At 39.9% G+C, this 27,572-nt stretch overlaps 1 protein-coding gene and 1 long non-coding RNA gene across 4 annotated transcripts in view; one reads left to right on the forward strand and one right to left on the reverse strand.

Annotated features, from left to right (window-relative positions):
* Positions 1-18,922: 18,922 nt before the first annotated feature.
* LGR5 (leucine rich repeat containing G protein-coupled receptor 5) overlaps positions 18,923-27,572 on the reverse strand; it is a 132,637-nt gene continuing 123,987 nt past the window's right edge. For all 3 annotated transcript variants that reach the window (XM_086712816.1, XM_086712815.1, XM_086712814.1), the window contains 5 exons: positions 26,648-26,719; positions 25,724-25,849; positions 24,518-24,663; positions 22,684-22,767; positions 18,923-21,602 (listed from right to left, as the gene is read on the reverse strand). In XM_086712816.1, the coding sequence (XP_086568942.1) occupies positions 20,515-21,602; positions 22,684-22,767; positions 24,518-24,663; positions 25,724-25,849; positions 26,648-26,719 (1,516 nt within the window). In that variant the 3' untranslated portion in view covers positions 18,923-20,514. The remainder of the gene's footprint in view (positions 21,603-22,683; positions 22,768-24,517; positions 24,664-25,723; positions 25,850-26,647; positions 26,720-27,572) is intronic.
* Positions 19,700-22,116, forward strand: LOC147579038 (uncharacterized). Its single transcript, XR_015253485.1, has 2 exons — positions 19,700-20,597; positions 21,234-22,116. It is a non-coding gene; the product is annotated as an uncharacterized LOC147579038 (long non-coding RNA).

The following is a 27,572-nucleotide window of genomic DNA, read 5'->3' on the forward strand; positions in this document are numbered from 1 at the left end:
AGACTTTATTGAAGATTGTAGTTCAAATATTTATTTTTCAAGGTGGTTGAAAAAGTAGGAACATATGGCTGTAATACAAAACAGGGCCAATATTCTTGCTTAAAGCTGTCATGTGTTCACAGATAAGTCATAATTTCCTTAGTCTGCTTTCATATCTGCACGTTAACATTAGTTCGACTGAAGAATGGGGAAATAAAATTTTAGTAACCTTTTAGGTTTGGATATTATGTCTGAAAATGTATCATTGCCCCTCCGTGAGAAATAATAGTAATTATACAGAACATTTTGGAATAAGAACTGATCAAGAGAAGGCAGACTTCTCAAGAACATTTTTGAAATTGTTTTTTTGTCCAACCTCAAATTTCACAGTTCAGTCTATCTTAACAAGCTGTTTCTTTTATTTTTTTAGGGCTGTTTTCATTTACTTCCAGAAAGTCCCCTCACTTTCTGCAGGTGTTCTTCAGTTGTGCGTTTCTTATTTTGGGGGCCAGTGGACAGCTGCCTAAGGAAATGCTGCCCCACACTGCTGTTGTTACCATGGCCTGCGGCCACTCACATGGCCTCCTCAGTAATGGCTATGCTGTATTTTGTCAGTACTACTTGATTGAGGTATCTGCAATAAATGTGAAGAGTTTTTTTTTTTTTTTCTGACATCTTTGAGGTAGATAATAGCTGTGTCTTTTGTAGTAAAATGGATGTAGAATTTTCTCCGCTTTTTTTTTTTTTTTTTAATTTCTTTTTAAACGTTTTTATTTATTTTTGGGACAGAGAGAGACAGAGCATGAACGGGGGAGGGGCAGAGAGAGAGGGAGACACAGAATCGGAAACAGTCTCCAGGCTCTGAGCCATCAGCCCAGAGCCTGACGCGGGGCTTGAACTCACAGACCGCAAGATCGTGACCTGGCTGAAGTCGGACGCTTAACCGACTGCGCCACCCAGGCGCCCCTTTTCTCCGCTTTTCATTTCATTGATCTTCACAAGAGAGACCCACAACAAGTTTTCAGAGACTCCACAGTGCAGAATCACATTTTTTGTTTGTTTCAGAATCAATTTGAGCTTTGTGCTAGACATTGCAGATACAAAGATGAAAAAGGCTCTTGAGTCTAACAGAAGAGAAGAGTATATGCCAAGGAACCATTTTCAAAGGAGCTCCAAGTTTGGGCTGAGAAAGGTTGGGAAAGTCTTCATGGCTAAGTGAATTATTGGCTAAGTCATAAAATAGGAAAAATTAAGGCCCGTAATATTTCCAAAAATTACGTGCTACTTGCACCTGAGTATTATGGAAAGGTTTACATGTTTAGAAACCTATGCATTTGTTAAAACTTCCTAAAAAGCTGCTTTGACTTTGTACTGATTCATTCACAACTGACTTTATTAAACATGATGACAGGTATGGCATGTAAAACTCCATAGCAGCCACATCCGTCCAGAAGAAAGAACTCTTAGGGCACATTGTACTTCAAAATCCATATGAACGTGCTGAATAGAAGTCAGTTTTATCAGGCCCAATTTAAACAGCCTTGATGTGGAGAGTCATTGGAATTCTAACTGCTGCAACTAGTTTTCTTTTTTTCTTTTTTTTCCCCTAACTCCTTGGATAATCCATGAATGAAAGGCTGCTCTCAACATTTACTAGCATCTGCAAATGCTATGGAGCCCTGTTTTAATCCCAGTCAAGGCTACAAAGTTCTGTTCCATGACTCTTAAGACTCAGTTAATTTTTTATCTATATAGAAGAACTACCTGGAGAGAGCCCAGTGTTCAATGCTTTAAACTGGTTTTTCCAAACGACACATTTCAGCCCAACACAAATGTTTTAATGTAGAATTCAGTAATGCTGGGAATTTGAAATATTTCAGTTGGGAAGCAAAAAATTTTACATGAATTTAGAAGGAACATATGCTTCCTGCTTTCATCAATAAAGCAGAAGATCCACACAGGCCAATTTGATTGGTCTTACATGATGTGACTTTGCTGTGAGTGCTGGTGGGCCTGCATTTTTTCCTCTAGTAAGGTACAACTACTGCATAGAAGACCACGAATAGAATATCAAGAGTGTCTTGAGTCCATTGTATCACAAACACTGTGGAATAACGAATATTTTCCCTTTGTGGAAGAGGTTAATCAATTTGGGGGCCACCCAAAATATAAATGAATGTGACTCTTCAAAGGGCTATCTTCTATGAATTAAAAGCCTAATCCAAACAAGAAAACTATTTGCACAGCTGTCCTAGAAGAGAATACAGCACTTACCCTTAAATTGGTCATTTAAAAGCTTCAAGATTTGATCAACTTCAGCCAAAATCAAAGGTAGATTTACAATATTGTTTGGTCAATCAAGCAAATTAAATCTTGCAAATGTTCTTACCTAGTGATGTAAACATTGTGAAAGAAGAATAGCCAACAGCCTAAGGGAGCTGAACCAATTAGGAAGATAGAGGACTGATGAGCTGTTTGCATTAATGGAGATAATCGGGATATCTGCTGCCAAGGCCAAAACAAACACTCAGCACATCATACAGTCAAAATTATGAAACTGCCTGTGGATAGATTTGGCATTTCATGCTGGTTGAAATGGAGCTACAAAGAAATCATTTCAGGAAATAGAGGAGTATAGACCAATGTGAGTAATGAGAAAAACACGTATCTAAAAGATCTGGATGTTAGATTTCGTTCCACCACTAGCTGTGTAATCGTGACAGGTCATTTCATCGCTTCTTGTTTCCACATATATAAAATATGGAAATATATGCATTTACCTCAGTGGTGTTGAGAGATAGTATAGCAGAAATTATCTTTTAAGACTAAGGGTAGTATTTTGAGTTGGGGATCATTTTCCAAAACTTGAGGGCAAAGAGATGCTACAAAATAAGTCATTGTTTTGTTTTGGATGTACTTTCGTTACTGTCAGTTGGAGCATATGTCCATACCCAATACTCAAGCATGAGTTAGTTGCTATCTCTCGGTAAGAGACACAACAGAAAGCACTACCATCTAAATTCAGTGGTGTTACTGCCCAAAATAACAGGTAAAACTATCCACTAGCAGATGGTCTTAACGTCAGGTTAAATAAAACGGGATCAATATGAAGATCCTCTGTTATCAATTCCGAGGTTTCTCAGCATGGTAGCTGGGCTTTTTTGTGTGTGGTGTAAGGAGGATAAAAACTACTTAATTCAGGACCCAGTTTTCACTTCTTGATGGGTCTAGAAAGAATTAATGGCCAATATAATTGTAGAGAGTAGCCAATAATTCTAGTCACTTTCCACACTTTTTATTGGAGTTGCCTATGAAGGGCATGGCACCATTGGCCAATTTAAACTTATTCTTGCAGGCCAGAAGTAACAAATGATTTAATCAGGCAAGAGTTTGCATGATCCCCAAGCTGGAAAACCATCCTTCCAGGACATTCTTTAAAGAGAAGGGAATTGTCTTTTTTTCCTTTTTAACCATAATTTTACTTTTTACTGTAATGAGACCAATCCTGGTGGAAGCTCTGCTTCCATTGGTGGAAAGAGGAAAAAAAATCACAGAATGAACACAGCATCATTGGTAGCATTCACTTTTGGTTATGGGTTAATGTGGCACTAAATAAAAGCAATGTGATCTACTGGGGAGAATAAAAAGGATGAGTCAAAATAGCCAAGAGTAAAATCCAGGGCTTCCATTATGTTGCAAATGAGCCTCCTGTGGTAGGACTGAGAAAAACGAAAACGGCAGTGGCTTAAACGAGGTGGAAGTTTCTCTCTGAGGTAAAAATCCAAGTATGGAGACGGGCTGAGTGGCGTGGCACTCCATGGTGATAGAGTCCTAGGCACCTTCTGTCTTGTTGCTCTGTCCTGCGTGACCTCCGTTCTCAAGAGGGCTGCTACATATGGTTCTGCTGGTCATTTGCTGCACATGGCCAAAAGCCTGAAATAACAGGGGTTGAAATAAGCCCACAATCACAAGCATCCTAGGCCACTGGAAGAGTTGGCCTGGGGAAAGGAGGGCCTTTTTTTAATTCACACAGAGGGATCACCTGGACCCCAAGTTTTATGGGAAGGTGGGCCTTTCTCTAAATTGCATAACAGCCCTCTGGTTGGTGGTCCTGATGATTCAAGACAGCTTTTCCAGCCCCAGCCCTTTTGTTCACATTCTGTTTAGCAGGAAAGAAGAACAAGGAGAACAAACTTCCTCTCTTAAGAGTACTTCCCAGAAGCTGAACATAACCACATCTGCTTTGTCTCATTGTTTAGAACATAGACACTTGGCCACTTCAAGGGAGGCTGGGATATTCAAGGATGAAGAACAGAATACATAATTTGGGGACAGCTAAGCATCTCTGCCACACCACCATCAAAGAGTAAACAGACTATAGGATGAGGTTAGTGACTTGAACCTAGCTTGTTCTAATCTCTAAACAACTTTCTAATGGCAAACCACTAAAATCCCTTCCAGTTCTATAGTCCTACTCTATAAATCTTTAGTTTGGTATAGAAAAGCAGAAAGTGCATTTCCCAGACTTAGCCGGTTAATGTAGGTTCCGGGGTGGGCATTTAATAAGAGCTAACAACTGAGGCCTTACTGCCAAGTGCTTGAGGTTTATTAACTTAATTAAATTCTCACAACAACCCTATGAAATATTGTTATAATCCCCATTTTACAGGTGGCAAATGGAGTCCAGAGAAGTTAACTAAGTCACCAACATAGTAAATGACCAACCCAGGAAGTTAACTGCTGAGTGCATGCCCTTAACTGGCAACCTGAAGTGTACAGTGAGTTGAGTTGGTCCACTGAGAAGCAATCTTGGGGTCTTTGAGAGAATTATTGAGAATCGATCTTTCTTTTTTCTAAGCTAGTAGAATGTAAGCCTGGAGCTGTGATAGCTGCCTCACCACAGCTCTGTGAATGCTGGGAGTCAGGCCCAAGAGGGAAGCCCAGCTGAAGGTGGAAAGAGACCTATTCATGGTGGCAGCAGGATTCACTGTGGCCGAAACCACATACCCCTGGATTTTCCAGGCATTTAAAAATTTTCATTCTCATCAACCACCTCCCTTCCCTCCCTTTTACCCCATACCATTTTTTTTTAATGTCTGTTTATTTTTGAGTGAGAGCACGTGTGAGCTAGGGACGGGCAGAGGGAGACGGAGAGAGAGAATCCCAAGCAGAGCCAGGGAGGGACAGAGGGAGTGAGAGAAAATCCCAAGCAGACTTGACTCTGTCAGCACAGAGCCTGATTTGGGGCTCCATCTCACGAATCTTGAGGTCAAGACCTGAGCCAAAACCAAGAGTCTGAAGCTTAACCAGCTGAGCCACCCAAGCGCCCCTCCCCCTACCTTTTTAAAATGAGCTGCTGAGATTCAGCAGAGGTTCTTGTCCTCTGACAACATAATAGGTTAACTGAATTCAGCTAAGCTCCTGTGAACCTATGCCTGAAGAACATAAGTAGCATCACGGTTTAAGATCCTGAGGACAGAAAATGGAGTAAGTTCTTACAGCCACATGAGTAAAGCAACTTAAGTAATAACTTTATGTTGAAGTTGAGGGGTCTGTAAGAAGACCAGCCAGAGAGTTGCGTATTTAGAAAACGCAGGAAGTGGGGCTGAGAAGACACTCTTCAGAGAAAAAAGTATAGCTTAGTGCTTAAGATCTCTGTACTTTGGATTCAACACCTGCCTGTATGACCTTGGGAAATTTCACTTAACTCCTAAGCCAACATTTGTTCATTAGTGAGATGAGGTTAATATTAGTATTTATCTCACTTGAGATTGTGAGGATAATAAGTTCATACAGGTTAAGAGCTTAGAACAGTGCCTGGGACACAAAATACTCCGTAACATTAGCTATCCATAGCATATGTGAGATTACAGAGAAGTTTGAGGAAGAAGCCTCAGCAATGTAAGTTAGGGCAGCAGTTCAGTGGAACGAGAAGGCTTGTGGTGGGGTTGTCTAATTACTTCATAAACTTCCTGAGAGTAAGGAAGACCTGAAGAAAATATTGAGACAAAGAAAGTGGAATGATCAAGGAAGTTAGCTGTTATATATATTATTGTCAAGTTAGCTTGGACCTATATTTATTTAGCAAAATAAAGTTGTAATGAAGGCTTGGAAACAAAATGGTGCTGATGGATGGGACTAGCACTTGCAAAGAGATGAAAATAAGGTATGTCTTTTTTCTGTTGGAGGTTCGCTAGTGTGGGGAGTGTTTAAAGAGATTACAATGATTCTAGATCATTGGTGGTTCTAGATCTACAGCATCAGGAACATCTGGGAGCTTGTTAGAAATGCAGAATCTCAGGCCCTACCCCAGACCTACTGAACTAGATTCTGTATTTAATAAGATTCCTGGGCGATTTTATGTACATTAAAATTTGAGAAGCACTGCTCTAGGGTAGAGAGGAATTAATGGATTTAATTTTTTTTAATACCAAAGAAGAAGAAATGTCACAAATCACTGGAGTATCTACGTAAATATTTGGAATATAGTGGCTTTGTTTTCTTCAGGCTCCATCTCATTACGAGGTATGTGCCTACCAGGTTTCGGTAACGCAGTACTCACCATGGATCTACATTGTCATCAATGCTCTTCATTCTAAAACTGATGCTAAGGAATAATTCTGGCTCCACAAGTTTTATATCCTTAAGTGCTCCTGAAATTTAAGTGAATGGTAACTCCTTGTTTATTCACAGGAGGGTTGTATTAGTTATGTATTACTGTGTAACAAATTACCCTCAAGCCAAACAACTTAAAGCAACAAACTATTGTATCATAGTCTCTGTGGGTCAGGAATCCAGCAGGGCTTAGCTAGGTGGTTAGGTGGTTTGACTCAGGGTCTTGTAAGGAGTTGAATCCAACTGTTGGCTGGGCTGCAGTCAGTTATCTGAGGCCTAAAAAGAGCTGAAGGGTCTACTTCCAAACTTGCTCTTATAGTTGTTTGTAGGCCTAGGTTTTTTCCCATATGTATGTCTCTGTAGACTGCCTGAGTGGCTTCATGGCATGGTAGCTGGCTCCCCCAAGTGAGTAAGCCAGGGGAAAGAGAGACACACAGAGAAAGAGACAAAAAGAGACAGAGGGCATCAAAAAATGGGAGTTGCTGTCTTTTAAAACCTGACATCGGAGATGACAAACCATCACTTCTGCCGTATGCTACTGGTCACATAGACCCAACCTTGGTACAATATGGGAGGGCATTACCCAAGGGTGTAATATCAGCAGGTGGAGATCACTGAGGGGCCATCTTGGAGCCTGGCTACTACAACGGTAGAGGAAGTTCTTCCCTATGAGCAGTGAAAGTCACCCAAGCTCCAGTAACAGGTGGAGCTTGTAGCTAGGAACCTCTTCAGTCTCCATGGAAAGGAAGGAGCCCAACCAATACATAACTTACAGATCTCACACCCATCTTTGAACTGCTTCAAGAGCTGCCGATCCAAGCACAAATGGATTTTAGTACTAATTCGATGGGGAAAAGAGAATATGGTAGCAAAGAATACCTATTCAGTCGAGACAGCCTTTATATTCCAAAAAATCTGGATGCAGAAGTGGTCCCAGCAGCTGTTTAATTCATAATTGTATCAAAAAGTGGGGAGGGATGTTTTACCTGAAAATAGCCAAACTGATTCCTCTAAACAGGCCATACTTGTCATGAATAATGACCTTCTCACATCAAACATTGGCTTTTTTGGTCTAGAGCCAAAGAAGCAGTGAATGATGAGTATAACCAAATTTTGGAGAAACTTCTGCAACTCCTCTTATCCCCAGGCCAGCAGATAGGAAACAAACAAACAAACAAACAAACAAACAGAGAAACAACTTCTATCACTTTGGTATCATTTCCTTTTGAAATGAAATGCATCCTTTTGCTTGTAGGTGGTGCCACCTGCTTCTTAATCAGCTCTGTGAACCCTTCTGCAATCTCCCACACTGAGCCAAGCATATGATCACTTTACGTCCCATCATCCACACACTATTAAAATTGAAAAGAAAAAATTTATGGAGGAGCTATTGTCTATCTCCACTAGATTTTGGCTAGGACACATGCCTCCAGTCATACATGACAAGTATTTAAACTTTCTTACTCATTACAAAGGTATTCAGAGGAAAAGTGAAATATTCCAGAGATTGTAGCAGGCAAAATCAGCTACACAATCTTTTTCTAATTATTATAACAAAGCACCACATCAAGAATTCTCATTTTTCCATTGGAAAATAAAGTTATGTTAATCAGAAACAATGACATTTGGTCTACTTTAGATCAAAGGCCCCTCCATACCCCAGAGGGCCAATTCTGCTCTTGTTAAGACAAAAGCCTTGGGTAAAAAATATGAGTTTTTTTCTTCTTCTTCTTTTTTGTGGACCATTTCCTTATTGTGGCTTTCAATAAACCTCTCAGTGGTTAGCGAGTTTTGACCAGAATGTCAAGCAAGATCTTTTTCTACTGTGGAATGGAGATTTAAAATTTGAGAACTTAATCAGATAGGTATCAGATGTACAACAAACTGCAAATCCTTTCAATGAAAACAAAACTTTTCCAATAATTGATATAGCTTTGTGCCCCATTTTACTCTTGACTTTTGCAGTTAATTGGAAAATGAACTTTGCTGACAGATGCAGTATACTCTGCATGTTTTATTAACCCCATTTTATAAGTGAGCGCTCTGAAAAGGGAAGTGAAGAAACTTGCCCACTATTAAGCGTTAGACCTGGGATTTGAACACAGGCCACCTGGCTTCAGAATCTGAATGCTCAGTCACTATGTTATATTCCTCCCCAGAGTAACCACTCAGTGCATGTTTACTAAATAATTGGTTTAATTTTAATGTGTGCTACACAAATTCTTTGTAGACAAATGTTAAACAAAGGATGAAGATGTTTATAGAGTTTTATAAATATTTTTCTTAGTCAATGCTTTAGCCAACATTTTCCCTCATTTTTCTTTAATTTGAAATAAATTTTCTCCTGTCTCTACTACTCCCCTTTTCCTTACACTCAGGATAGCTAGTTTTCTTTTCCTTTTGTTTCCTATTCTCCCTTGCCCAAGGAGTGATACTTCAATCCCCCTAAAGACTTAGCTCCCTTGGGCAGGAGAGTGTATGTAGTGGTTCTCAGACATGAGCTTGCATCAGAATCACCTGGATGACCAGTTAAAACACACATTGTTGAGGGGCGTCTGGGTGGCTCAGTCGGTTAAGCATCCGACTTTGGCTCAGGTCATGGTCTCGCGGTCCGTGAGTTCGAGCCCCGCACTGGGCTCTGTGCTGACCGCTCAGAGCCTGGAGCCTGTTTCAGTTTCTGTGTCTCCCTCTCTCTCTGACCCTCCCCCCTTCATGCTCTGTCTCAAAAATAAATAAACGTTAAAAAAAAATTAAAAAAAAAAAACAACACACACATTGTTGGGTGCCAGCACAGAGTTTCTCATTCACTAGGTCGGGAGTGAGGACCAAGAATATGATTTTCTAAGTTCCTAGGGACCACACTTTGAAACTCACTAGTGCAGCTGTTCAAAGAAATGCCTCTGAGACCCACCTTCACTATTTATTAGGCAGGTGATCAAACCTTTGTTTGATCAAAACTTTGTGGGACACTTGGCTGGCTCCATTGCTGGAAGCATGTGACTCTTGATCTCAGGGTTGTAGGTTCAAGTCCCACGTTGAATGTAAAGGTTACTTAAAAAATAAAATCTTAGAAAAAACAAAACCAAAAAACTTTGTACCACAGCTTCCTCATCTATAAAATGGGAATGACAACAGGACCCATTTCATGGGTTTGCCTCCTAATGAAGTGAAGTATTGTCCATAAAAGCACTTTAACACTGCCTGTCATAATCAAGTCTCCAGTAACAGCTATTACAAGCTGGCTTTTCTAGACATGCATACACTTAGAATTCATTTACAACTAAAACAATAGCTATTAGCAATAAAAAAAAAAAAAAAGGTGTTTCTCATTCCTGATAATTACTTGTCAGAGTTTTTTTTTTCTTCTGTCATTATCTTGGCCTCTCAGCCTACTCCCTGACTTCTTCCAGGGGAGTAGGAGAGCTAGGTCATAATGGAACGTTTGGGAGAGGCTTCTGGCCTGCCTGTGTTATTCCCCTCCTCTCTTTTTTAAAATTTGGAACTGGGGAGCCTGCATGGCTCAGTTAGTTAAGTGTCCAACTCTTGATTTCGGCTCAGGTCATGCTCTCACAGTTCATGGTATCAGGCCCCGCATTAGGCTGTGTGCTGACAGCACGGAGCATGTTTGGGATTCTCTCTCTCCCTCTCTCTCTTCCCCTCCTCCTCTCTCTCTTCCTCTCAAAATAAATAAATAAACCTTAAAAAAATTTTTTTGTAACTAGTCTGTCCATAGGAACCATCAGTTCTGCTGTTCTAAGAGGTAACTATAGAAAACCCAACCTCCATGTGGGGAGGCCATGGTCATCCAGTGCTGCCTGTATCTGGGAAAAGAATATGGCTAATTCTGGAAAGCTCACTTGCGAGATTTTTTTTTTTTTTCAACGTTTATTTATTTTTGCGACAGAGAGAGACAGAGCATGAACGGGGGAGGGGCAGAGAGAGAGGGAGACACAGAATCGGAAACAGGCTCCAAGCCATCAGCCCAGAGCCCGACGCGGGGCTCGAACTCACGGACCGCGAGATCGTGACCTGGCTGAAGTCAGACGCCCAACCGACTGCGCCACCCGGGCGCCCCTGCGAGATTTTTTTTTTAAGTTTTTTTTTTTTTTTTTTTAATTTATTTAGTGTGAGTGAGAGAGAGGCAAGGAGGGAGGGAGAGAGAGAATCCCAAGCAGGCTCCACACTGTCAGCATGAAGCCTGACACAGGACTCGAACCCATGAACAGTAAGATGGTGACCTTAGCTGAAATCAAAAGCCAGATGTTAACCGACTGAGCCGCACAGCTGCCCCATCACTTGTTGAGATTTTTTAGGACACGTACTGTAATATTAAGTTTGTCATTAGAAAATGTGACACATTGATCCATATCTGCTTTATGTTTTCTTATTTCTCATTTCCTTGGAACTCAGGCGGAGAGAAAGGATGCTACTTGTGGGAACTCTTCAAATCCAGTCCAAGGTCTGAGCCTTTAGCTGTGTAGTGTTTTGACCTTGGCAGATTACTGAGGTTTATAGAGGCTGCATCCACAGGTGAGTATATGTGTTTATACAGGCTGCACTGGTGTTAAGGAAGTCTGGGGCATTTAAAGGATGAGAAAAGACTGGTGTTTTTTGAGAACATGGCATCGCAGAGCCTTCTGGAGATCAAATATCCTGGTCCTGGTGGTCTCAGGAATATTTCCAGAAGCTGTGCTTGCCGTAGGGGAGCAGCTTTACAAAGGTGGAATAAAACTGCCCAGATATGCAGCTGGTATCTTGTCCTCACAAGACAGCCACACACAGGGTTGATCACAGCCCTGGTTACGTCGAAAGGATTGAGTTAAAAAAAGAGAAACGGTGAAGGCTGGAGTCCAAGGGTGGGGTTCATATTCCCTGCTGCTGCCTGTTTCCTTCCATGTGGAGGATACTCCTGGTAGCAGTCTGTCCTCTTGCTGACTTGTCCTGTAGAAGGGATAAGTGACATATCTGATTAGCATGTAGAAGTACTCAGTCTTTTCTTCCCTTTGCTAGTGCCCTCCTGAAGGTTACATTCAAGAAGGTTCTGTTCTTTTGTGTTGTTATTTCACAGAAACTCACCCTCACATGGGGAGATCTGTGTTGGACCAGTGTTCTCTGTGACTCAGTGGACAAGTCTGCCTAGTTCTCAGTTAGTATTAGAAAGCTGCTTGTCTGTGGATGAAAGCCCTGCTGTCTTTCATCAGCTTTATCAGCAATAAAGGTGATGTTTAACCTTTGCTGCCTTACTCCTTGTCCCAGTTTTCAACAGGTTCCAAACAAAGGCAGGAAAAGAGATTTCTATTTATTGAAACTTCCCAAACACCAGTAGTTAAGGATTTGTTAAGCACTTATGAGGTACTTTGCATAATAACAATCCCTCGAGGTCAGCTATGAGGTAGATGCCATTATTATCCCCATTTTATAGATGAAGAAATGGCTGTTTAGAGGAATTAATTAATATGCTCATGATTAATTAAAGAATATGCCCACCCAGAATTAAGTAATATGCCAACTCGGCTGGTAAAATGGCCGCTCTGACACTCATATGTATGACTGTCTGACCCAGGGCCCTGCTTTTCCCTTTGTCCAAATTTCCTATTTGAGAACAGAAAGGCAGTTTAAAATATATAGTTTAGAGTTTTAGGTAAAAACAAAACAAAACAAAAAAAACCCCAAACTCTATGTATTGTATGTATTTTATGATGATGCAGATTTCATTTTGGAAATTGTAATAAACAACCAATAAACCAGAAAGTAACCAAATGGGAGAGAAAATAATGATCTATAGAAGGGTTGGTGGTTCATTGCTATATTTCCTATGCCAGCGGAACTTGGGAGACGGAGCAGGGGGAAGATCTTACCTAGGAACTTAGGAAAGATAATACAACTGATTAAAAAAGATTTAAAAACTTTGGACAGTGAAGTTAGGCATGTTAGTTGAGGAGGGATTGTGAAGGTCAGTATCAATAAAAAGCCCTTCAGAGTAACTCAAGTAAAAAAGAAGGTTAATTGAGAGGATACAACAACTTCATAGACATCTAAGAATAGGACAGAAAGCATGACCAGGCCACCCAGGGAATGGAACTTTCTAGAAAGTCAATCTTTCATGGGGCTACTGGCCACTTCTATTCCTTTCTGCTTGCTACATCAGTCCTTTGTTTTTCTCTTCAGAGTGCCTTTTTCTGCTTTCCAAAACTTAAATTTACACATAGTTTTGGCTTCTCAGGGTGTCAATGCTAGCCAAAATTTCATTTGATCTTTCTGTTCAAGCACCCATCCCATCATCATCTGACTTAGTTAGATTGTCTTAATGTCCTAATTCCAAATTCTTTGGAAAGAGTATCTGATTGATCTGGCTTGAGTCAAGGAGAATTTGATAGGGGTTGTGGCTGGGAAGCAATTGCAAACATTGTGCATGCATGGGCTGGACAAGTACCTCCAATCTGTCTCCCTTAGTGAGGAAAATCAAAATTAGTCACATCTGCAGAACAGGCCGATCAAGAGCCCCAGACTCTTCTAAAAGATCCTTGCCTAGAGGGAGGGAACTCTGGCTGGTTCCTTAAGCACTGATGGTCAACACTTAAAGGTTTTGACCATGTGACCCTGACTTCTCCTTATCACTACCAAATGATTAATTGGATCAGAAAGGGCAACCTATCCATCATCTGGACATTGACCTCTCTGATTGCTTAGCCCCCAAAGCTCTGTTCCATAGGGACAACAGTGATCAATCAACTTCTTTCCCTTCTAGAGCAGGAGTGGAAGATACAGAACGAGACAAGTCAGTGATGAGCAAGTGAGAGCAAATGAGAGTCCTAAAGTGAAACCTGGGGGATGGTGGGGTCCCCTTGGGAAGCACTAGGCTGAAGTCATGAATAATCCCAAGTTATAAATAAATGAAACCATGAATTAAAGAGAAGTTACAGAATAGAGATGATCAATGGGTGGCAACAGTAGTAGTTGAAGCACAAAGACTGGGTCACTTTAACAGTGAGAGATCCATACATTTAAGGAGTAACAAGAATGTTCCATTCCTAGACCTGAGGTGAAGGCTTCTGGTTCTCCAACACCATGCTAAAGTTCTGAGTCCCAGTTTTACAGTCCCTGTGTTCCCATGAAATTCCTTCTTTTCTTATTGCCACAGGTGTCCTCCCAACCAGTCTCTACTCTCCCTCATTACTTATAATCCAAAGAGCCTAATTAACCGCCATTACTGATTACCTCACTTCAGTATTTTGATATGGATAGCCTAGGGTCGAAAATAAAGGGAAGGAAGAAAAAAGGTAAAAAGGGGAGTATAAGGATTTGAAACAGCTAAAGAGAGATTTGATATGTGATGTATCAACTTGACTACCCATGCTTTTGGGACTGGTATGTTCTGTGACTTTGTGCTGTGATTCTCTAACTTACTTGGCCTTTACCTGCTTCTCTCACTTCCTGGGGAGAGACAGAAGCAGAAAGAACAGCCTTCAAACTTACTGTAATCTTAGAGATTGATATTGATATATCAATTGATATAATTGATATTAGCTCATCAGTAGTTTGAGGAAGAATGAGAGACAGTGAAGAGCTGGAGAAGTTAAGAGACTTGCTCAGGATTCCACAGCAGGTCTCTAAGAAGGGGGTTTAAGTCCCAAGTCTTTATTCTTCATCATCACTAAATGAACAGACTGAATGTCCATCACTCATTACACACAACTATGTGCTCTAGCTTTCAGGATGTTGATTTAAGATCTCACTGCCTTCACCAGCAAATTCCTAAATCTCTAAAATTTCCTCTACAATTCTGACATCAAGTCCCATGTGTGGGTTTCCTTCCTGCAACCACAATTGAATCCTCCCTGCCCCACTACCCTCTTAGTTCAGTTGCCAGTTGCAAGTGCTAGATTATTACCTGTGCTTCTGACAAACCAGCTAGAGATGGGATGTTCCAAAGTCATCCTCCTTGAATTCAATCAATTTGCTAAAGGGGCTCACACAATATAGAGCAACATTTTACCTACCAGATTACCAGTTTATGATAGAAGGATATACCTCAGAAACAGCCAGGTGGAAGAGATGCATGCAGCAAAGGATGGGGAAAGGTGTTTCTTCCATGCCTTCTACACAGGAGCCACTATCTCCAAATCTCTGTGTGTTCACCAACCCAGAAACTCTCTGAACCCCATCCTTTCGGATTTTCATGGAGGCTTCATTACAGAAGCATGATTGATTAAATCATTGGCTGTTGGTGATTCAACTCAATCTCTAGTCCCTTCCGCTCCCAAGAGGTCAAGGGCAGGGTGGGGACTGGTGGGGGTGGGGACAGAAAGTTCCAACCCTCCAGTCACAGGGTTGGCTCCCCTCACAACCAGTCTCCATCCTTAGGTGATTTAGGGATCTCCCAAAGCCCCTCATTAACATAACAAAACACACCTTCCTGGTTCTCAAAATTTAAGAAATTCCAAGGGTTTTAGGAGCTCTGGCCAGGAATGGGGAATAAGACCAAATTTGTATTTCTTATTATAAATCACAATACTACAGTTTCCAAGAAGACTAACACAAGAATTCATCTAAAACATTGAGAATTGGGAAGTTAACCATTATTTGATCTAGCTTTTCACTCAATATAATAGACTTTCTTTGGTATCCAAGACATCTGATGAAGTGAGTCTTGCTTAGATTAAGCCCAGCTCTGTCTCCCTGAATTATCCACCTATTGGTTTTTGTTCTCTGAAAAAGTAATTTGGCTCATTCTGTGACTGCCTTTTAAGTGCTATTAAATAAAATCCAACTTTTATTCATGACTCCTCACTTTTGACCTTAGAGAGTCACTTCTCATTCTGGCTCTCAGTTTCTTTATTTGCAAAATGGCAAGTCCTGCTTTGCTTATGTCATAGGGCTTTTGGGAAAGGAGAAAAAGACAGCAATCACTTATTAAACATCTACTCTGTTCCAGGTGCTGTGATAAGAACTTTATGCACACTGAACTATTAATACTCCCAGGCCTATGAGGCTGTTGTTATTTGTCCATTTGAGTGAGGACAAAGTTGAGGCTAAGAAAAATTAAATATTTTGCCCTACTACTACACAGGTAGTAATAGAACTAGGATTTGAATGGAGGTTTGTCTGATGGCAAATCCCTGGGCTTAACCATTTTATTATTTTGCCTGCTATGAGCGGGTACTTAAGAAAGCACTTAGTGAATTTCTATTATTCAAATATTTCAAGTGTCTTTTTTTAACTTTCTTTTCTCCAGGGGCAATATTCTCAATTTTCTCTCTCTCTCTTTTTTTTTCTTTTTAAAGATTTTATTTTTAAGTAATTGCTACACACAATGTGGGGCTTGAACTCACAGCCCTGAGATCAAGAGTTGCATGCTCTACCGACTGAGCCAGCCAGGTGTCCCTCAGTTTCTTCTTTGATGAGCTATCATTTCCCTATCTCATATCATTAAATTCACTGTCCTTATGAACTAGCATATTTTAAACATTCCATTTAAAAATGTAGTAATCAGAATGGGAAGTCATGTCTTAATGTGGCTAGAGTTGGAAAACCCATGTTGCACAATGCTTCTCCAGCCTATCATTCATTTTCTTCTAGTTTCTTCATCCAGACAAACTAAAGCTTTGTTATCATCCTATCCAATAGGCTTCAAGGGTCAGACATGCTGGAATTTGGGTTTGAGATGAATGAGTAGAATCTGAGTCCAGCATCTTTAGAAATGTTTATAAGGAGGTCATTGAAATGATTACTGACCCCGTGACCACTTCATTTGCAAGGAAAAGCCACCATACCCTAACTGTATTTTAGGGCCTCTGTGGCCTAACAAAGAAGATTGTCAGTGTTTAGTGGCTTGGAGGGGGATTGTCTCTTTTATCTATATAGTTGAACTGTAAAATGAAATTTCCAAATGCTGAAGAGCATGAATGGAGCTAGTGTGATCACAGTGAGCCCGTCTATTTATCTAAAACTTATTCTAGTGTTGGCTAATGGGCCCCTGAGCTAAAGTTAGTGATAAGATTAAGAAAAAAAGCAAAACATTGTTATCTTTTCAGATGTTGAAGCTTTTCTGGTTCTAAATGAACATGATGTTGCTAATTTTATTACTTTTTTTTAACTAAAAAAATTTTTTAATGTTTGTTTATTTTTGAAAGACAGACATGGCACGAGTGGGGGAGGGGCAGAGAGAGAGGGAGACAGAGAATCTGAAGCAGGCTCCAGGCGGGAAGCGGGGCTTGAACTCACGAGCTGTGAGATCATGATCTGAGCTGAAGTCGGACACTCAGCCGACTGAGCCACCCAGGCACCCCATCTAATTTTATTACTTTTTACTACCTTGTTTTTCCACTTTTGGCCACAAAGAAATGAAACGGTGTTTTCTATTTTGTACAAGAATGATTTTGCCTACTAACAGTTGTGAGAAAAAATTATGTGCAATATCAGCCATCTGATATATATTTATATTAAAATGGCATTTAAAATGATTTGTTGTGGGTGACATATGAATAGAGAGACTAAAAATGATGAGTTTTACTGATGTAAGTGGTTGAATGCTAAAGAAAAAGGTAGCTCCTTTTTGAATAATATCTTAGTTTAAAAGGTGCCTTTCCAGAGAGCCCTTTCTTAAGCTCTGCATCTAAAGTAACATGCCATTCATTCCTGCCATGCTATTCAGCTTCATTTCCTTCATTCATGTTTCTATCACATATTTCCTTGTTTATATTTGCTTATTGTCTATCTCCCCTCTACCGGAGTACAAATTCTAGGCCTTGTTTTGCATAGAAATCCTCATGTATAGAACACTGCGTGTAGTAGGCACACAGTATTTGTTGAATGAATGAATCCATTTTGAAAACATAAAGTTTTACTCTAGGCTCACCTACCACTTTATGTCCTTTTGGCTTTTGTTTTTGTTGTTGTTCCATCTGTCAACAGTTTATTGTATCTTTTCCCCTCCTCACTGTAGGTTTATTTACTTGTGGATATCATTCCAGCCATTCTGATTTACTGTATTATAGTGGAAAGCAGTGTTTGGTGTGAAGTGCATTAGAACTAAGTTTTGCTAATAAATAATAAAATTTGTGGATTAAAAAAAATTTTTTTTATGTTTATTTTTGAGAGACAGAGACAGAGACAGAGACAATGTGCGAGTAGGGGAGGGGCAAAGAGAGAGGGAGAGACAGAATCTGAAGCAGGCTCCAGGCTCTGAGCTGTCAGCACAGAGCTCCATGGGGGGCTGATCTCACGAACCTTGGGATCATGACCTGAGCTAAAGACAGACATTCAACTGACTGAGCCACCCAGGCGCCCCACAGAATTTGTGGATTTTTAAAGAAATAGGTTAGAGTAGATTTTTTTTTTCCCTTAAAAAAAATTACATCACTGACTTGCGTTTTCTTGAGTGGGACAGAAAGAGGTGGGCTGCTAAGGACTTGTTCCTAACTTTAGGTGCCCAAAGCAAGTATGTTAAGAAGAAGGACTGAGATCCATTGCTTTAGAAGCAACTTTTGTATCCGCCATCAGGGCTCAGAGGAGTGAAATCGTGTTAGAGCCCTTGTTTCAGCTGAAGACAACTCAAGTGTGGGCTGCACAGTTGGTGCCATGGGATGCCTGTTAACTAAATTAGCTTGAAGCATATGGTTATATCTGATGGGTAGGGAGCAAACTCGGTGCCAGGTACCCTGAGGGCGCTCAGTAAATATGGGTTCATTTTAGCAATAATGCTGGACCTCCACCCAGGCCTGACAGTTTTGTCTTGCAACCTGTATGGGGACACCAGGAATTGCTGAGGGAGCTGGGAGGGTCTGGCACAAGAGGTTAGAAAATCATTTTCATTTCTTATGTTTTGAGGGATGGGAACTGAAGGAGAACAGTGCATTTCTTTGTGCCTTGAGAAACACGTGTTCTTAGAAAACGTTTTGGCCTTGATATGGTTTTGAAATATGTTTTTTTTTAAAGGAAGAATTCATAGAAAATTCATGTTCGTGTTGAGTAATTGTAAGATCGAATTGTTACTTATATATTTCTCTCTAGTTGTGGATTTTTTTCCTTTTACATTGCAAAAGAAATAGGTTCTGGCTATGAATCCAAACTCTCATTAGAGACAATAAACTTTACCAAGTCATTTACCATGACAAGATGGCTTATTAGTCCTACTTAACACAATCCAGGAGCTGGTAAAGATATTTTGATTTGTACTCACGAAGGATTTACTTCTTGAGATAAGTCCAAAATATGTAAAATATTAAGGTGCAAATACTTAGATAGCAAATGTATTTATACATCAAAAATAAAAAACATTTAGGAGAACATATATTTGCCTGTGGGCTCAGTAAAAGGCCTGAAGATATTTTGTTTTATAGTCACACATTTTATTACAAATTTCTTTTATTTCGTACCCAACAGAAAAGCAGGTTTGGAATCTATTTACAAGTACTATACATTTACACATATTATATACAGTTATTGAATTTAAAGAAAATGGGCAGAGAAACACAATATATATGAATAATATGCCACTGTACATGGTTTCTTATCATGGTCCTTAAAGTTACCGAATCTTTATTGTAGTAATAAATACAGTGCTATATTTACACATCTTATAAAACATCTCATAAATGTATTTTTTTTCAATTCCAAGTTAAAACATCTGATCAAAATAAACATGCTTATATAAAAATAAATCTACCTAACAGTCTTTTGGTTTGGATGTATTGAAGCTAATGTAGTATAATGGAAGTTACAAATTAGTCCTTTGACCTTTAGTATTTAATCATTTTGCTTCTTAAAATACTTAACACATCGTATTGTATTACATATGGAATAAGCAGAGAAGTCATGTTCCTGACATCAAGTGGGTTGGTCCAAAGACAACACAGCTAAAACCAAGCTAAAGAAAGAGGATATGTTACCAAGTCCCTGTTAAGTCCAAAGTGGTTTCAGACATTGTTGCTAGGGCTACTAGAGATACACGTGTGAGAAGTTATGTTGGTGGATTTCATTCATGTTGGTCTGCATTTGATCATTATGTTAAGATGCACCTCAGTCTGAATCAATTCACAAAACCCCCTGCAAAAAGTGTGCACCTGAAGAAAAAACAATCCCCAACCTCCCCGAGTTGCACACCATCTTTTCTAGGTGTTTCCATTGCCAGCAATGGACTTTTATTTGGAGTTCTGGACAGCAGAGAGTTAAAAATTAATTAGACACGGCAAACCTCACTTCTACATGATTGCCTTCATGGCAATTTAAGAATTTATTTTCCTTTCAAAATATTTGTAGGCAGTTTTACTTCACTGAGGTGGAACCATCTAGTGCCGATACATACAATTTGGCATCTCTAAAAACGATGTGAATATGAGTAAACTAACAATGTCCTACATTATCCATTCATGGGGGGATTGGTGCTGTGGAAGGATCCTTTCTGAGGAAAGGGAAAGGAGGATTAACACATCCACATGGTCATTAAAATGAAATCGTACTGGTCACAACTTTTACTTAGTAATGTAGGCCATTTAAAACCCTATTTTCTGAACTCCTCTAACCATCTTTTAAGGAGTTTTCAGGTTTGAAAACCTGAAACTAACCTTTGTAAGCAAGTGGTTCTGCCCCTCGCCCCAAATAATTAGATTGGTGAGTTTAAAAAGGAATCGGTGGAAATCATGGAGAATCTTTTTTGAACATTTCAGTCTGCTTTTTAAAATCTGGGCTTACCTAAATAATGTGATTGATGTATCTCTTATATCTGAAGGAATTATACAAGCAGCATTTAGACTTGTTTTTCACTCTCCAGTATCAACAAGGTCTTCAGCTTTTTCCACACTGAGAGATATTAAAAACAAACAAGTTTCCACTCAGCTATTTTTTAGTTACTGCTCTGATGTACTCAATTTCATATTTTTTGGTTTTCAGTGTTTGAAAACTTTTCCTCTCACATGTTAATCAGACACATGGAACAAATGCCACAGATGAAAGATGACAGCTTTCGGTCACCGGGTAAGCTGGCGGTGACACAGAATTGGAAGGTAGGTCGTAGGCTATGCTGGCACTGGTGAAGGTTACCAAGGCTTGGGTTGAGTCACAGGACTGCTTCTCGACATCGTCAGAGTTAATAGACATCAGGCTTGGGTTTCTCGATCTTGTCCAGAAGTGGGTTTGCTTTCCCAGGCTCCCCAGATCTTCCTTAAAATGGGGATTGAAGAGGATGTAGAGAAGGGGATTGAGACATGCAGGAAGCGGGACAATCACCAGAAGGATAAACTTAATGACTTCAGGACTGATAAATGTGAGGTTTAGTAAAGAGGAGAAGGACAAGAAAGCCACAGGGCAGTAAAGGATACAGTTGGTGAAGAGCAACAGAGCGATGTGTTTCACCATAGAACAGTCCCAAATATTTTCCAGGTCTCCCTTTTCCAAATTGCAGTAGAGCTTGGTGTAGGCAATGGTCATCACCAGGAAGCAGAGGGAGTTGAGCAAGACGAGAGCGACCATGTAGCCTGTGGTGCTGGGCTCGCCAAAGGGCAGGGGCAGGCAGAGCGGGGAGGCACTGAACTCACTGCCACCCAGCAGTGGAACCGTGGCGATGGTCAGGGCCAGCACCGCACAGAGCAGAATGATCACTTTCAGACTGGAGAAGGGGGTTTTCCTTTCAAATTTTGCAGAGTATTTCACAGAGAACCCGCGCTCCAGGGCTGCCAGAGTAAGCAGGAAAACAGATGATTCCGAAGCAAAAATGGACAAAAAGCCGACGACCTGACAACCGACCCCCTGCTCCCACCACGCACCATGCTGTGCAAAGCTGCCAAAAGTGAACGCGTCCACGCCAGCCAGCACAGCACTGGAGACCCCCATGAGCATGTTCACTGCTGCTATTAACCCAATTAACAGTTTTATGGAGGAAATGTACAGAGGGGCTCTGAACACTGTGGAAGTCACCAAGGCATTGCAAGTAAGCGCCAAAACTGCTATGGTCCATACTCCAATTCTGATTAGCCAGCTACCAAACAGGTATTCGCAGAGTTTGAAGGGGCCTAGAATCCAAGGAAGAAAAAGACTGGGTATCAAACTAGGGTTTACAACTTCTGCCAATTTACCTTTTTGTTTCTCTTATTAGGACACCAAGAGAGAGGCCAGTAACAGCTAGAGGTAACACACAGTTCCCTTGTGGCATGCTCTACTTTCTTTAACTACCGTGAAAACATGAACACCAGGTGCTCATATTTTCAAGCTTGACACAGAGAAATGGAGATGGGGAATTTAAATCACTTGATTAAGATCCCTCAAAGAATGCAGAGCTGGGGCCAGGTAAAAGGCCAGATCTCCTGGGCTTTTCATTATATTTCTCTCAGAATGCTTCAAAAAGGTTCTGGAAGTAGAGAAAGAGAATCCCAGGGAAATACTCTATAACATTAGAACAGGAAGCAATGGTAGTATAAAAGTACATTTCATGAACATTTCATCTTAGGTTTGTCTTGATGTTTGATGACATTTGATGTTTGAGAGCCAGAGACAATCTAGTTGTTGAAAATAAAATATCAACCCTTCCCAGCTGTCTTTTTTTTTTTTTTTTCAACTGGTCCATTCTGTTCCTGGGAATGGGACAAACAGTTATGTGAAGTCAATATTTACAGAGCTTTTTTTTTTTTTTTTTTTTTTTTTACTTATCTGTACTTATCTATTATTTGCTTTAATCAAATAGCTATTTAGGGAAGACAAAAGAAATCGCTTTCAAAAATGATTACATGAAGCAAGATTCCTGCATACTAGTTCAGGCTAAATTGCCAATATCTCTTAAAAAATTGCATACACTTCTAACTATATGATTGATTCTTTAGTTTTCATTAATCTGAATCAAAAGTCTTTCACAAAAACCCTCTTTATGAATGGAGACCAACTCCAGGGAATGAACATTTCTATTTTAAAGGTCCCCATGGGGAGGGATATTTAAGAGCCACAAAGGTGGCACAGATTTTGCTTGGAAGTGTAGCCTGTATGTCATTGATGGCCTCGGAGTCAGTGGTGGGTACTGCGCTGAGGCAGTGCCGATGCCCTTCTTCTTCTTCTTCTTTTTTTTAATATGAAATTTGTTGTCAAATTGGATTCCCTTCTCACCTGGGGAAGGCGAGCACTGCGCCGAATGAAGGGCTTTCAGGTCTTCCTCAAAGTCCAGCAGGAAATCTTCAAGATCACGCTCATCTGCAGGAATGAGAAGCCCTGGAATGGTGAGTTCTGGCTCTTGTTTTGGGGTCTACCTCCCAGGGAAGAAAGTCTTGGATTGTCCTTGAGGGACTGAAGGGAACTGAAGGCCAGACATCCCACTTTTCCCTGGGCTCTGGCTTTCTTGCAAGTCTATTATAAAGTTGCAAGTCTATTATAAAGTTCTAATCAAGCTACTCTATGACATAGTATTCCAGACGAACTGAGGGTAAGGAAGGGTAACCCCAGACTCCCGGTGATAACATTTTAGCTCTACCATTCTGTTCTTAGCTCATGACAGCACAAAATTGCACTGACTTAAATTAGAGAGAGGCTGTGGGCCTCTCTTTATCCAATTACCAAACAGTTAGATAGCTATAGTGCAAATGTCCTGGGCTGTGTTCTCTGAGCACAAGAGGGAGAATCAGGTATAGTAAGGTTCAATCTTTCCTGGGGAATTCTGCTTAACAAAGGGCAAATCAAGTTACTGCGTGGTGCTTAGTTTAGCTACTCATAAAATAGGAGTTTTGTGATCTAACATACAGAACTGCTGTCCTTGAAAATAAACTCCTTTGAAGTACTTTGTTTTTCTTGTTCATTGTGTACCTTCTGGCACATAATAGGCACTCTTAATTTTTTTTAATTAAGTTAATAAATATACTAGAGTTAATAAATATAGTAGAAATTAGCATGGATGAAGCAGGGAGAGCAAAAACTAAAGAAAAAACAAGAGCAAAAGACACATGCTGTGGCCTAAAACAAAAAAGCCAAGGGCCAAAATATCTGCTCCTTAAACTGGTATGTTTACAGGAAGGTTAAGGTAACGTGCAGACAGACAGAATCAGACAGACACACTTGCTTGGGAATCAACAAATCATTAGGGTCCAGAGGAAGAAAAGCCAGTCTGTTTGGACTGTGTGCAAACTTGCAGGGTTGGCAGGCAAAGGAAAGTGGGGGCTGCCATGGTGCCTCCTCATTATCACAGGTGTGGTTTGAGGTGCATTGCTGTCTGTTTAAGTAAGGTCTTACTTCAAGGAAAGCCAAGCACTTTACAGACATTATCTCATTTCACCTCCCTGACAGATACCCCTATGGGGGGTGAGAGGGGAGAAGGTTTTAGAATTAGTTGGATAAGAAGTTGGATTCTTAGGCCTTTCTACTGACATATGGAGGCATCTAAATGCTTATGTTGTCCATTCCTCTCAGGCCATAAGAATAAAAATGGATTTTTATCTTCTGGAGAAAAGTGCTCAGAAACATGTACAAAAAATATATCCATAAGGATGAGGCCCTTTTAAAATCTTACGGAAATACTGACATCAATATTAAGAATTACCCCTGAGGACAGTATATGCCAAGGGAGATCTAATTATAAATACAAGTACTGTATTAAGAAATCACTTACAGAAAAAAATGAACCTTTAGAATGATCCTAAGGGATATTTCTCTTTCTCTGGGAGTCTTTAAGTAGTGGGATTGAGGGGCACCTGGGTGGCTCAGTCAGTTAAGCGTCTGACTCTTGGTTTTGGCTCAGGTCATGATCTCACAGTTCATGAGTTTGCCCCATGTCCAGCTCTGCTCCTTCTCTCTCTCAAAATAAATAAATAAACTTAAAAAAAAATAGTAGGATTGATTTCCAACTTGCTGGGCTGGTTACATAAGGACTTGTCTGGAGTTCAGATGACCTGTTTGATGACTTTTCAAGACCATTGTAGATAAAATTTCATCACTGTGACATAATAGGTCTTACCTTGAATTTGAAACATTCCAGCATCTTTCTTATGAAGGTCATCTGTACTGCTGTTGTCATCTTTATTCCATTGATTAGAAATTTTATAGACATTCTCACATGCTCCAAATGCACAACACTGGTAAGCATAAGGCATTTCTATAACCCTTTAAATGAACAAAACCAAACAAAAAACACACACTTAAAGAAATGGATTATTAAATATAGTGTTCATCTTCTTTCACTCCACAATTCTGTCTTTGGATCTTAGCCTTAATTAGTAATCTAAAATATTAATTATGTGTATAAAGATGTTCATTACAGAACTATTTATTGCCATGAAATGTTGACAATTGCTAAGGTTGAGTGATGCATATATTACATTATTTTCTCTACTTTGGTGCTTGAAAATTTCCATAATAAAAAGGTTAAAAAAATGACGGCTAGGAAAATTGTAGCACCATTAAAAAGTGCTTATAGTATGACATAATGGAAAGTAAGGAAAACATGATGTAAGCGGTATATGTACTGTGATTCTAACAATTAAAAATACATTGGAAACAAAGTCTGGAAGGAAATAAAAAAAAGTTGTTTAGGGGATATTTTTAGATTTTTACTCTCTTCTACTTTCCAAACTTTCTTTTGGGGTTATAGTTTTAAAAGTATGTAAAATGTACCGTGGTTTAAAAATATATCTATAAACACACACACACACACACACACACACACACACACACACACACACGTACACATACAATATATATGTGTATATACATATATAGTCTTTCAAGGGATTTTTTTTTAACAATAATAAGCATAGCAAGTTTTAAAGAGCATTACTTCCTCAAAGAAATATAAATTTAGTACATCTTATTAGAACATATAACAAGCTAGATAAATTTAGAAATGTAAGCAGTACTACAATAATATTATAATGTTATTTAATTATGTGTCCTAGTTTATATCCCATGGATCAATGGTTTTCAAACTCTTTCCATGAACGCTAAGATTCTGGGAGGCATCTTTGAGAAAGAAAGGAAATGTGGTCAGGAAGACGTTCTTTCCCTCAGGGCTTATCCTAACAATGCCCCAGGGGTGGGGGACTTGAGGGCATGAAATGCAATTCAAAAGAGTCCCTTGACCTCATAAATTTCGAAAACTACTATAACACGTCTATTATTTCGCATGGCCACAAATGTATCTTATTAGTTTTAATGACAAACTCACTTGAGTTCTGGAAAGTTTTCAGATGATATCAAGCTCTGTAAGGCATGATTTCCTGTTAATTTTAAGTGAGTTAAACCATGTAACCCAGTTACAGGAAAAGACGACAGGAGGTTGGACGATAGGTCCCTGCAAAACATCAAACAACAATTGACTTTTAGTCTGTGTTAGCAGAAAGCGTCCATGTTGAAAAAAAGCAACTTAAAGATTATTAAACTCCTCCATAAAAACTTCTTAGCAGGGTCTGTACCCTCCATGGTAAAAATAACCATTTTGGGTTTAGCTACTGATAACATGTCTATTTACAATCAGAATTGCAGGGGGAAAATGTCCTAATCGCATCCAAATTGTAATTTCTATAATAAGCTGTATTTTACCAGGTGGGGACATCAAAAATCCACAGAAGATGCTACTCCTAATTTGAAAAGAGATGTTGACTGGAATAAGTTAGGGATGAGGGGGAAGACGCTGTTGGGTTTATTCCCTTTCCTCCCCTTAACTTCTGTCTGACTAGCTCCTTCTTTCTCTGTTAGCCACTGGAGAGGGGTGAGGAAAGGGTTCAGAGGCCCCGAGGGGAGGAAACGCGGGACAGGAAAGTTTTCTCTTAGGATGGCAAATATAAAACGAAAGCCCTTTGGGACTGAAATGACATCTTATTCCACCCCACCTGACTGCTCAGCGAAAGTGGAAAATTTCACTTCAATAAGCAGAACAGCTGTCACCCAGCTCTTCAAATACGCAGTCAGGGCCCACGTGGCCTTGGAGGGGCAGGGTTCCTCCCTGGTCTGACTTCACTCGAGCGTGGAGAGAACTGAGGGCTGGGCAATCTGTGTGTGGCAGTTTCTTCAGCAACACCGACATTTGTGAGGAAGTTAAGTGGCCCCCAATTTCTTAAAATATGCCATAAACAAGTCATGAGATACTCACAGCTTTCTTAGAGATGGCAAAGTGGAAAAGGCATTGGGATGAATAACGGCAATTTTGTTCCAAGCCAAATTCCTATTTAAAAAAAGAATATATATATAAGGCAAATGAGAGGATGATATTTTAAAAAGATGGTGTGAAGTTTTACCATATATATTCATTCTCTTACCAAAATTTAGCTTCCATTCAGGGCAAAACAATTAGTTGATCACACCAGATAAAGATATCAGTAGTAAAAATGACTAAAGAACGGACTTGAAATCAATCTTGTTTTATTTAAAAAAAAAAAAAAATTTTTTTTTAATGTTTATTTATTTTTGAGACAGAGAGAGACAGAGCATGAATGGGGGAGGGGCAGAGAGAGAGGGAGACACAGAATCGGAAGCAGGCTCCAGGCTCTGAGCCATCAGCCCAGAGCCTGACGCGGGGCTTGAACTCACGAACCGTGAGATCGTGACCTGAGCTGAAGTCGGACGCTCAACCGACTGAGCCACCCAGGCGCCCCTCAATCTTGTTTTAAATCAGTCAAGGAGAAATCATTCAGGTGGATATTTTAGATTTTATTCTCTGTGAAAAAGGTGACTTGAACATGCTTGTAAAATTTTATTAGGGTGTCTCTGAGGTGAGTAGGGGTAGAGGAGCAGTAAGACAGGAACTTCTGAGGCTCTTCCACTGACAAGCAAGTAAATGTGAAGTAGATAAAATGGCCCTGGAAATGTAATGAAATGCAGCAACACTTTGTGTACATCGTCAGATATGTCAGGCTTTAAGAGAAACACAGAGTTTTTTTTTTTTTTTTTTTTTTTTTAAATTTTTTTTTCAACATTTTTTTTAATTTATTTTTGGGACAGAGAGAGACAGAGCATGAACGGGGGAGGGGCAGAGAGAGAGGGAGACACAGAATCGGAAACAGGCTCCAGGCTCCGAG

This window comes from Puma concolor, chromosome B4, assembly GCF_028749965.1.
Source record: "Puma concolor isolate L17-30 chromosome B4, mPumCon1.1.hap2, whole genome shotgun sequence".
Classification (NCBI taxonomy): domain Eukaryota; kingdom Metazoa; phylum Chordata; class Mammalia; order Carnivora; family Felidae; genus Puma; species Puma concolor.